This window comes from Choloepus didactylus, chromosome 6 (assembly GCF_015220235.1).
Source record: "Choloepus didactylus isolate mChoDid1 chromosome 6, mChoDid1.pri, whole genome shotgun sequence".
Taxonomy (NCBI): domain Eukaryota; kingdom Metazoa; phylum Chordata; class Mammalia; order Pilosa; family Megalonychidae; genus Choloepus; species Choloepus didactylus.
This window is the reverse complement of record NC_051312.1, coordinates 7932208-7943954: the sequence shown is the minus strand read 5'-3', so window position 1 is coordinate 7943954 and position 11747 is coordinate 7932208. Positions and strand designations below refer to the sequence as shown.

The window sequence follows — 11747 nt, the reverse complement described above, 5'->3', positions numbered from 1 at the left end:
ACGCCCCGCCCCCACGCCCCCCCTCCGCCTTCCGGACTCGCGGGAGGGGTCTGCGCATGGCCTGAGGCGCCCCCTGCAGGCCGCGGGCGGAGCTGCAGCCAGGCCCCGCCGGGCTTCTCCCCTGGCGCGCGCGGTTGCCATGGCGGCGGGGCAGCGCCCCCCGCACGCCCCCGGCGCGCGCAGGTCCGGCGGCGGTTGCCATGGCGGCTGGAGGGGAGGGGGCGCGCGGTCTGACGCCCCGCCCCGTCCCGCGCGGCCCCTCCCTCCCGCCCCCCGCCCCGCCCTCCCGCCCGTCTGCGCCTCAGCCTCTGAGGCCTCGGGGGCCGCGGTGGGTGCAGCTCGGGCCGGGTGCGGAGCCGAGGCGAGGGGGCCGGCGGCGGGCCCGAAGCCGAGGCCGGGCCGGGCCGCCCCCACCGCGCCCGGGATGCAGCGCTGAGGCCCAGCATGGCCGGCCCGGACCCCACCTTCCCGCTGCACCGGCTGGTGTGGGCGAACCGGCACCGCGAGCTGGAGGCCGCGCTGCACAGCCGCCAGGTGAGGCCCCGCCGGGGAGCCCGCCCTGTCCTCCAGGCCCCCCCCCCACGCAAACTGGGGGCCCCTCCTGGAGGCCGCCCGCCCCTGCTCGGCTCCGCAGCCTCATCCCGGCTCCCCCAGCCCCGGCCCCATCGGAAGCGCAGGTCACCTGTCCCTCGTGCCGGAGCGTCTGGCCCCATCGCCCAGCGCCGGGCCTTGCCCTGGGCGCCAACCCGCCTCACTCGGCATCAAGCCCCCGAACTCGCGTCACTCACTCCCTACCCCCACCCCTCACCCCCGGGCCAGGATGAGGACAAGAACCCGGGCCCTGGTCCCCAGGCAGGTCCAAACTCCGCCTTGGCCTGGCAGGGGTCGCCCCAGGCCCCCAGCTCCGCCCCTCCCACCGTCCCCTCCCCCTCCCCGCCACCCCCCGCGGTTCCCCGGGCCTGTCTGCCCTCCATATTTCCTGCAGTGATTCCCCGCCATGCCTCAGCCTCGCCTCTCACCCTGTGCTGAGTGTCCCGTCTCCTCCAGCATGACATTGAAGAGGAGGACCCCCGGGGACGGACACCCCTGGAACTGGCCGTGTCCCTGGGGAACCTGGAGTCCGTGAGAGTCCTCCTCCGGCACAATGCCGACGTGGGCAAGGAGAGCCGCCAGGGCTGGGCAGGTACAGGAAGGGCACCCGGGCTGCCCCGAGGATGGCGGCGGGATAGCTGGGTGGGGGTGAGCATTCAGGCTGGGGTTCCTCAGAGGGCCTCGCTCAGCGGCCTGGTGCTCCCCAGTCCTGCAGGAGGCGGTCAGCACTGGAGATCCTGAGATGGTGCAGCTGGTGCTCCAGTATCGGGACTACCAGCGGGCCACACAGCGGCTGGCTGGCATCCCGGAACTGCTCAACAAACTCCGCCAGGTACATCAGGGCCCAGAGGTGTGGTCCATAAGTGGGGTGGGGGTCCCTGACAGGGGCCATCTGGTCATCCTGGGCAGTGTGCTTTCCTGCCACAGTTGACAAGGGCCAGCTGTCTTTACCCGAGCCCAGGGTCAGGTAGGGAAGAGAGGCTTCCAGGCCCATGTGAATGAAATCATGCCCTTTAGAAGGAAAGCTGTTGTCAGCATCGAGGGTCCCCTGGCACCAGAAAGCTCACACCACAGCTTTAGGCCTTGGGCTTCTGGTTCCATGCTGACTCCCTAGGGAGTCTAGGCCAATGTCCAGCACCATGGCAAGCACTGCCCACCACCCTTCTGGAAGTGTGCTGGGGCCACCAGGCCTCCAGGTACTGGCAACCTCATGGCTCGCAGGCCTTCTCAGATCCCCACGTGGCCCACCTTTCCTGGACAGGACTTGAACACGCCCACTGCCAGGGCCCTGACAGGCGGTCTGATCTGTCACAGGCCCCTGATTTCTACGTGGAGATGAAGTGGGAGTTCACCAGCTGGGGTGAGTGGGGGCCGCTCAGCTCCCAGGGGCTTGGCATGGGCTTTGGAGAAGAATCCCAGTGACCTCAGTGCCCCCGGCAGTGCCCCTCGTGTCCAAGATGTGCCCGAGCGACGTGTACCGCGTGTGGAAGCGCGGTGAGAGCCTGCGGGTGGACACCAGCCTCCTGGGCTTTGAGCACATGACCTGGCAGCGCGGTCGCAGGAGCTTCATCTTCAGGGGCCAGGGTGCGTCCGGTGGCCTCGCTGGGTGAGAGGGCTGCAGGTGGGGGGCAGCGGGCACATCTCTGGCTGGAGGCTGCAGAGTCTCCGGTGGCTTGCAAGGTTGATGGCATTTTTGTCCCACTCTCCAGATGTGGGAAATGAGGGTGGGGATGGAGGGGGACCCAGCAGGTGGCTGGGGCCTGGCTCTGATTTGTCCCCAACCTCCCCCCACACACACTGGCTGGCAGAGGCGGGGGCCCTGGTGATGGAAGTGGACCACGACCGGCAGGTGGTGCACACGGAGACGCTGGGGCTCACGCTGCACGAGCCAGACACGCTGCTGGCTGCCATGCGGCCCAGCGAGGAGCACGTGGCCAATCGCCTCACCTCACCCATCGTCTCCACCCACCTGGACACGCGCAACGTGGCCTTTGAGAGGTCAGCCAGGGCATGGCTGTACCGTGGGTGAGGTGGGGCAGGGGGCAGGAGGCAGGAGCCACCAATGAGGAAGACAGGCCTGTCCTTGAGACTGCTGGTTCAGGTCTTTGGGGGGCTGTGACCCTCCCCAGAGGCAGCTCAGACTGGAAGAGTCCCTGCAGGCCCAGGGACTCACCCAGACTGCCCAGGGGTGGTTGGGGCCCCCTGGCAACCTTTGAGTCATCATGTACCTGTGTATTCTAGCAACTGTCTTCCCAGGGAGGGGAGTGGGGTTGGATAGGGTGTCCCCAGTTTCTCAACCTCTGACCTCACATGTTTTCCTCTAAAAGCAAGGATTTAGGCTGTGGTTCAGGGCCACTGTCCCTCCCTGGGCTTGGCTTCTTGTTAGCCTGGCTGTGCTGGGGCAAAGAGTCCTTTATGGGTACCCTAGGAATCTGCCCCTTTAGCAAGAGTGCAGTTTCTTGGAGAACAGATGCCCACAGTTCCAATAACAGACTTCAGATACACTAAAAAAAAAGTTTCATTAAGATATAATTTATCTGCCATGTAACTCACCACTTGAAAAGTGTACAATTCAGTGTTTTTAGAATATTCTGATATATGCAACCATCACTGCAGTCAATTTTAGTAGAACATTGTCATCTCCTCAAAAAGAAACCTGGTACCCTTTATGGATCACCCCCTTTGCCCCATACCCATCCCCCACTCCCAAGCCCTAAGCAACTACTAATCTACTTTCTGTCACTGTAGATCTCCTTTTCCTGGGCCTTCATATGAATAGAAGCATATAATATGTAGAATTTTTGGACTGGCTTCTTTCACTTAGCATAATGTTTTCAAGGTTTATCCAAGTTGTAGCATGTATCAGGACTTCATTCTTTTTTATGACTCAGTAATATTCTGTCATAAAGATATACCAGTTTTTGTTTCTCCATTCATCGGGTCACAGACTTGGGCTGTTCCCACCTTTTGGCTATTGTGAATAGTGCTGCTATTAACATTTGGGTATAAATACCTGTTTTCAATTTTTGGGGGTATGTAGCTAGGAGTGGAATTGCTGGGTCATCCATAACCCATTGGTAACTGTGTTTGACCGTTTGAGGAACTGCCAGACTGTTTTCCAAAGTGACTGCACCATTTTACGTCCCTACCGGCTGTGTAGGAGGTTCTGATTTCTCCAGATCTTCGACCACACCTGTTATTATCTCTCTCTGATTATAGCCATCCTAGGGGCTGTGAAGTGGTATCTCATTGTGGTTTTGGTTTGTATTTCCCTGATGACTAATGATGTTAGGCATCTTTTCCTGTACTTATTGGCCATTTGTGTGTCTTCCTTGTATATATACATTGAATTTATTTCTCATTATTATTCCTATTGAGTTGTAAGCGTTCTTTTTATATTCTGGAGACTAGATCCCCATCAGATCTATAATTTGCAAATATTTTCTCTAATTCTGTGAGTTGTCTTTTCACTTTCCCGAAGGTATCTTTTGAAACACAAAAGGTTTTCCTTTTTATGAAGTTCAGTTTATCAGTTTTTTTCTTTTGTTGCTCATGCTTTTGGTGGTCATAAAAAAGAATCCTTTACCAAATTCAAGGTCATAAAAATTTACCCCTATATATTTCTCCCAAGAGTTTTATTGCTTTAGCTGTTAACATTTAGGTCTTTGATCCATTTTGAGTTAATTTTTGTGTGTGGTGTGAGGTAGGGCTCCACCTTCATTCTTTTGCATGTGGCTAGCTAGTTGTCTCGGTGCCATTTGTTGAAGAGTCTATTTTTTTGGCACACTTGGTCTTGGCATTTTGGGACAAAAATCAATTGCCTGTAGATGTGTGGGTTAATTTCTGGACTCTCGATTCTTCCACTGATCTCTGTGTCTGTCTTGTGTCAGTACCACACTGTCTTGATTGCTATGACTTTCATATAAAGTTTTGAAATTGGGAAGTGTGTGTCTTCCCATTTTATTCTTCTATTTCAGAGTTGTTTGGGCTATTCTGGATTCCTTGCAATTCCATATGAATTTTAGAAACTGCTTGTTATTTTGTACAAAGAAGTCAGCTGGGATTCTTACAGAGATTATGTTGAATCTATAAATTGGTTTGGGGAGTACTGACATCTTAACAAGTTTTCTGGTTCATGATCATGGGATGTGTTTCCATTTATTTAGATCTTCTTTAGGTTCTTTCAACAATGTATAAGTTTTGCAGTTTTTTGTGTTCCAGTTTGCTAAAGCTGCTAGAATGCAATATACCAGAAATGGATTGGCTTTTATAAAGGGGATTTATTAGGTTACAGATTTTCAGTTTTAAGGCCATAAAAGTGTCCAAACTAAGGCATCAAGAAGAGGATACCTTCACTGAAGAAAGGCTGATGGGGTCTGGAACACCTCCATCATCTGGGAAGGCACGTGGCTGGTGTCTGCTGGACGTTTGTTCCCGGGTTGAGTTGATTTCAGCTTCTGATTCCAGTGGCCTTACCTTTAAGTGTCTGTGGGTTCTCACTTAGCTTCTCTAGGGCAAACTCTGGGCTTCATTTCTTAGCTTAGCATCTCCAAATGTCCTTCTGTCTGCATCTCCAAGCATCTGTGTCTGTGTTGGCTCTGAGCTCTCTCTCTCTCCCTGAGCTCTCTTAAGGACTCCAGTAAACTAATTAAGACCCACCTTGAATGGGTGGGTCACATCTCCATGGAAATAATCTAATCAGAAAGTCCCACCCACAGTTGGATGGGTCATGTCTCCATGGTAACAACCTAATCAAAAGATTCCACCCACAATAGGTCTGCCCCCCCCCAAGATTGCCCTAAAGAAAATGGCTTTTTATGGGGTACATAACAGATTCAAATCAGCACATTTTGTTAAACTTATTCCTAAGTGTTTTATTCTTTTCTGATGCTACTGTGAATGGAATTGTTTTTTCAATTTCATATTTTGAATTGTTCATTGCAAGTGTATAAAAATACAACTGATTTTCACATACTGATCTTGTATCCTGCAACACTACTGAATTTGTTAGTGATGATGGCTTTTAGTGGTTTCCTTTGAATTTTTTATATATAGGCGTACCTCAGATATTGCAGGTTCAGTTCCAGACCACCACAATAAAGCAAGTCACATGAATTTTTTGGTTTCCCAGTGCATATAAAAGTTATGTTTGTACGATACTATAGTCTCTTAAGTAAGTAATAGCATCAAGCCTCAAAAATTAATGTACATGCCTTAATTAAAATGTGACACAGAGACACGAAGTGAGCACATGCTGTTGGAAAAATGGCGCTGATAAACGTGCTCGACACAGGGATGCCACCAATCTTCAATTTGTAAAACGCACAGTATACGTAAAGTGCAATAAAGCTAAGTGCAATAAAACGAGGTGTGCCTGTATAAAATCGTGTCATCTGCAAATAGAGATACTTTTCCTTCTTTCTTTCTAACCTGGTTGTCTTTTTGTTTCTTTCTTTTTATTTTTTATTTTTTTAATTTTTATTTTATTGTTTTGCCAAATTGCCCTGGCTAGACCCTTCAGTACACTGTTGAATAGAGATAGTGAGAGGAGACATCCTTGTTTTGTTCTTGATCTTAGGGAAAAAACATCCAGCCCTTCACCATTAAGTGTGATATTAGCTGTGTGTTTTTTATAGATGCGCTCTATCAGGTTGAGTTCCCTTCTATTCCAAGTTTGTTGAGTGTTTTTATCATGAAAGGGTATTGGAGTTTGTCAAATGCTCTTTCTGCATGTATTGAGACAGTCATGTGATTTTTGTTTTTTATTCTATTAATCTGATGCATTACATCATTCATTTTCAGATGTTGAATAACCTTGCATTTCTGGGGTAAATCCCAGTTGGTCAGGAGTATAATTGTGTTTATGTGCTGCTGGATTCAGTCTGCTAGTATTTTGTTGAGGATTTTTGCATCTATATTCATAATAGATATTGGTCTGTAGTTTCTTTATCTTGTGATGTCTTTGTCTAGTTTTGGTATCTGAGTAATAACTGGCTTCACAGAATCAGTTGGGAACTCTCCCCTCCTCTTCTATTTTTTGGAAGAGTTTGTGAAAAGTTGGTACTAATTCTTCTTTAAATGTTTGGTTGGATTCAGCAATGAAGCCATCTGAGCCTGGGATTTTCTCTGTGGGTAGTTTGTTTTTTAGTAAAGCAGTTGTAGGTTTACAGAAAAATCATGTGGGCAGTTTTTTGATTACTAATTCAACCTCTTTGTTAGTTATAAGTCTATTAAGATTATCTATTTCTTTGAGTCAATTTCAGTAGTTTGTGTCTTTCTAGGAATTTGTCCATTTCATCTATGCTTTCCAATTTGTTGGCATACAATTATCTATAGTATTCTTTTATAATCCTTTTTATTTCTATTAGATCAATAATAGTGTCCCTTCTCATTTGTTATTCTAGTAATTTGAGTCTTCTCTTTTTCTTGGTCAATGTAGCTGAAGGTTTGTCAATTCTGTTTGTCTTTTCAATGAACCAGCTATCATTTCATTGATTTTTTGTCATTTTTTTTTCTATTCTCTATTTCATTAATTTTCACTCTACTATTTATTATTTTCTTCTGCTTGCTGTAAGTTTAGTTTGCTCTTCTTTTTCCAGTGTTTCAAGGTGGAAGGTGAGGTTCTTGATTTGAGTTATGTCTTCTTTCTTAATATAGACATTTACAGCTACAAATTTCCCTCCAAGCACCACTTTAGCTACATCCCATAGTTTTGGTATGTTGTGTCTTCATTTTCATCCATCTCAAGGTATTTCTGATTTTCTTTTTTGTTTCTTCTTTGTCCCATTGCTTATTTAGAAGTGTGTTGTTTAATTTCCACTTATTTATCAGTTTCCCAATATTTTCCCTGCTATTAGTTTCTAATTCCATTCCATTGTGGTTGGAGAACATACTTTGTATTATTCCTATCCTTGTAAACTTGCTGTGGCTTATTTTATGGTGTTCTGAAGACAGTTCCACGTGTGCTTGAGAAGAATGTACATTCCGTTGCTGCTGGGTGGAGTGTTCAATAGACGTCTGCCCGGTCTAGTTGGTTTATAGTGTTGTTCACGTCTTCTGTTTCCTTGTTGATCTTCTGTCTAGTTGTAAATTGTCGAAAGGGGGTTATTGACGCTTCCAACTATTATTGTCAAATCAAACATGCTTCTATTTTTAACTTTTTACTATGGACAAGAATAATAACTTTTTATTATGGACAAGAATAATATAACATATCTATCTCCCAGCTTCAACATTTACCAATCTCGTTTAATCTATTCTCCCTCAACTCCTTCCTTCCTTCCTTCCTTCCTTCACTATTTTAAAGCCCATCCCCAACATCAGTCATATTACAACAGGATCTGTTCCTGCACGTGACTCTAACAGACTCTGACATTTTTTTAACAAAGCCCCGAGACCATTATTACACCTAACAACATCACCAATAATTCCTGAGCACCCTCTAAGTTTCAGTTCTTTTACTTCTGTCCCCAGCTGCCCAGGCACCTCTTCAAGGCCTCTGCATTTTTTCGGAGCGGGAAGTGTCCCCAGGGGTGGGACAGGCAGGGCCGGGTGAGGTGGGGGCCCACGAGGTGGGGGACCACGCTTGGATGGGAGGGCTTTGGCCAGGGTGCAGGGGATGCCAAGCTTCACCAGCCCCCATTTGGTCTGTTTCAGGAACAAATGTGGTATCTGGGGCTGGCGGTCTGAGAAGATGGAAACCGTGAGCGGCTACGAGGCCAAGGCAGGAGAGGCTAGTGGTGGGGTCTCAGGGTGGGAGATGAGGCCCAGGGACTCACCCCAGAATGCAGAGTCACCCTCAGGCATCCAGGGGTCACCCACAGCAGGGCCTCCACCCGGGTTTCAGACTGCATCTCCTCACCGTGACTCCCTGGGGTTCAGGTCTGCCTGCCCCCTCTTCTATTGTGGGAGCCAGGTCTTGTCCTTCCTGGGGGACAGGAGGACACTGTCCTGTGCCAGCGAGGCTCTGAGCCCCAGTTCCCCCATGTGCCCTTGCCCCCCAGGTGTATAGTGCCACCAACGTGGAGCTGGTGACACGCACACGCACGGAGCACCTCTCGGATCAGGACAAGTCGAGGAGCAAAGGTAAACCCAGGTGCGCCTGCCTGCTGCCCAGTCACACGTGTGGTGGGGTCAGCCTGGGCTGGGGCAGGGGCCAGAGGATCCCAGGAGCAGCTGGGAGGCCTCCCCATTCCCATCTGCCCCTCTCCCAGAGCTCTCACGGGAGGAGAGTGGTGGGAGGAGGGAGGAGGCAGGCCGGGAACAGTGGCCCAAATTCCCTCATAAGCTCCCACCTTCCTTCTCAGGGGGAAAGACCCCTTTCCAGTCCTTCCTCGGCATGGCTCAGCAACACTCTTCCCACAACGGGGTGAGCAGGGGCCTAGCAGAGCTGCGCAGGGGGCTGGGCAGGGGGCCGGGCAGTGGCTGGGCTGGACAAGGCAGGGCAGGGGGCCGAGCAAGGGGCCAAGCAGGGGTCTGAGCAGCAGCTGCGCTGGGCAAGGCAGGGCAGGGGTCCCAGCAGGGGGCTGAGCAGGGGCTGGGCAGAGGCTGGGCTGGGCAAGGCAGGGCTGGGCAAGGCAGGGCAGGGGGCCGGGCAGCGGCTGGGTGGGGCAGGTACCACCCTGAGTGCTAAGCCGGGTCCTGGGGCCCACCCAGACCCCTCTGCAGCAGGCAGCCAGTCCCACCAACCCCACAGCCATTTCCCCCGATGAATACTTCAACCCCAACTTCAGCCTGGAGTCCCGGAACATCGGTCGCCCCATTGAGATGTCCAGCAAAGTACAGAGGTGAGCTCTGGGTGCCAGCCAGGGACTTCCCTGGGAGACAGGGCCATGCCTTGGCCCCCCAAGCCCTTGCAGACCCCCCTCACCCCTGGGGTCTCCCAAGTGAGGACCTGCACACACAGCTAGCAGGCTTCTAGTCTCCACTTCTGAGGGCAGGAGCCACGTCTGGCTCCCCCAAGGTCCCAGTCCCTGGCCTAGGGTGTGGCCAGAGAACTGCTCGCTCTTTTCTTGTGAATGAATGAAGGGATGGATGGATGAATGAGTGAGCAGCACCCCATGTGTGGTTTTCAGTTCAGTTTTATGAGCACCTGCTGTGGGCCAGCACGTGGCCATGTGGGTGGGTTCTGGACCGGGCATGGGGACCCCAGCCCTGCTGCCTCCTGGCTGGGTAGCCCAAGGAAGCATCTGTCCCCTGCAAGTCTCGTTTCTTCATCAATAAAAAGAGAACATTCATACTTGCCCACCAGCTTCCCAGGGGCACAGGCGTCGTGAGGGCCTAACAAGCAGGCATAGATGGCAGTGTTGTGTGAAAGCTCCCTCTGGCCGGGCACCATCCTGGCCACCCCTTGTGGACTCCCTGAGGCCGTGCTGGCCATGTTGTCCACAAAGGCACTTGGCAAGGTGCAAGGCGCTGGCTGGCTGTGGGCTGAGCAAGAGGACAGGGTTGTGGATGGGACCCAGGCAGAAGGCCCCAGCCGGGCCCCTGCCCTTCTCATCATGGGCCCCAGGCAGGGGGAAGGACTCAAGCTCCTGGGCGAGGTGGGCCGGGTGGCTGAGCAGAGGGGCAGAGGCCCAGGCCAGGCACCCACAGTAGGTAAAGGCAGGTGTTGGGACAGGGTGGGCTTTAGCTGAGGGGTGGCAGCTCCGGGACCCATATCCCACTGTCGGCTGGGCAGGTTCAAGGCAACGCTGTGGCTGAGCGAGGAGCATCCGCTCTCCCTGGGCACCCAGGTAACGCCCATCATCGACCTCATGGCCATCAGCAACGCCCACTTTGCCAAGCTGCGGGACTTCATCACCTTGCGCCTCCCACCTGGCTTCCCGGTCAAGATCGGTGAGGGGGCGGGCCCGGGCTCGGGGGCCCCTCAGAGCAGCTCCCCGGCGGTGGGGGGGGACGACCAGACCTCCGTGTCTCTTTTCTGGGGGTCAGGCTTGGCGTCTCCTTGCAGAGATCCCCCTTTTCCACGTGCTCAACGCCCGCATCACCTTCAGCAACCTGTGCGGCCGGGACGAGCCCCTCAGCTCGGTGTGGGTGCCCGCACCTGGCGCCGCCGTCCCAGCGTCAGGTACCGCCGGCGGGAGGGGGAGGGCGGCCGCGGGGCTCTCTGGCCCCCCAGCGCCGGCGTCGAGCGCGGCCCCTTGTGCCGCCTGCGCAGGCAGCCCCTTCCCGTGCGAGGTGGACCCCGCGGTGTTTGAGGTGCCCGAGGGCTACAGCGTGCTGGGCGCCGAGCGCAGCGAGCCCCTCCACGACGAGGATGACGACCTGCTGCAGTTCGCCATCCGGCAGAGCCTGCTCGAGGCGGGCACGGAGGCCGAGCAGGTGGGGGGCGGGCGGGGTGGGGGTGGGGGGCTACCCCTGGGCCTCCGGGCGGAGGTGACAGCGCGGGGCTCCGGCTGCCTGCAGGTGACCGTCTGGGAAGCCCTGAGCAACGCCCGGCCTGGCGCCCACCTTCCTCCCCAGCCCGAGGCGTATGAGGAGCAGCTTCAGCTGGAGCGGTGAGCCCGGGAGCGCCTGCAGGCTCTCTGGCCCCCGGCTGGCGGGGTGGGGAAGGTGCTGGGCCCAGGACCCCACGCTCTCACCCAAAGTGGCATGAGGGATGGGAAGATGGGGCCCCGCCGTGTCTCTTTCCCTAAGTCTGCTCCCTCCTCCAGCCGGCTGGCCCGGGCACCCAGGCCGCCTGCCCCCAGCCTGGGCGCTCACGCGTCTGCTCTCCCCTCTCCCCTGGCCTGGAAGGGCCCTCCAGGAAAGCCTGCGGCTGTCCACAGAGCCCCAGGGCCCAGGATCCCCTCATCGGACGCCCCCGTCCCCGGCACCCCCAAGCTTTGAGGAGCAGCTGCGCCTGGCCCTGGAGTTGTCTTCGCGGGAGCAGGAGGAGAGGGAGCGGCGGGGGCAGCAGGAGGAGGAAGACTTCCAGCGGATCCTGCGGCTGTCGCTCACGGAGCACTGAGCCCCCCGGGCCTGGGAGCCTTGTCCCGGCCGCGGCCCCTCCCGCTTTTATAATTTATTGATTTATAAACTGTCTGCTGCCGAGCTCGGGGCCTGGAGCCCTGGGGGTGGGCTTGCAACGGAGACCAAGAAGGAAATAAAGGGACCGTCAGCAGCGAGCTTGCTCTGCTCAATGGGCGGGCGGTGGTGGAAGCTGCGGGCGGGTG

At 54.1% G+C, this 11747-nt stretch overlaps 1 protein-coding gene across 4 annotated transcripts; it reads left to right on the top strand.

The window, feature by feature from the left end:
* The first annotated feature begins 298 nt into the window (after window positions 1-298).
* ANKRD13D (ankyrin repeat domain 13D) lies at window positions 299-11712 on the top strand. Of its 4 annotated transcripts, none has more exons than XM_037841077.1 (15): window positions 299-534; window positions 1048-1183; window positions 1299-1423; window positions 1906-1951; window positions 2032-2175; window positions 2400-2589; window positions 8248-8314; window positions 8595-8676; window positions 8898-8959; window positions 9259-9377; window positions 10271-10428; window positions 10544-10660; window positions 10751-10914; window positions 10999-11090; window positions 11329-11712. In XM_037841077.1, exons 1-15 carry the CDS (start codon window positions 445-447, stop codon window positions 11540-11542), a joined length of 1806 nt encoding a protein of 601 aa, XP_037697005.1. In that variant the 5' UTR covers window positions 299-444; the 3' UTR covers window positions 11543-11712. The 4 variants fall into 4 exon arrangements, with proteins under 4 accessions (XP_037697005.1, XP_037697003.1, XP_037697004.1 ...); XM_037841076.1 differs by having other exon boundaries at window positions 300-534; window positions 9247-9377; window positions 11329-11711; XM_037841075.1 differs by having other exon boundaries at window positions 9247-9377; window positions 10544-10914.
* Window positions 11713-11747: the final 35 nt, after the last annotated feature.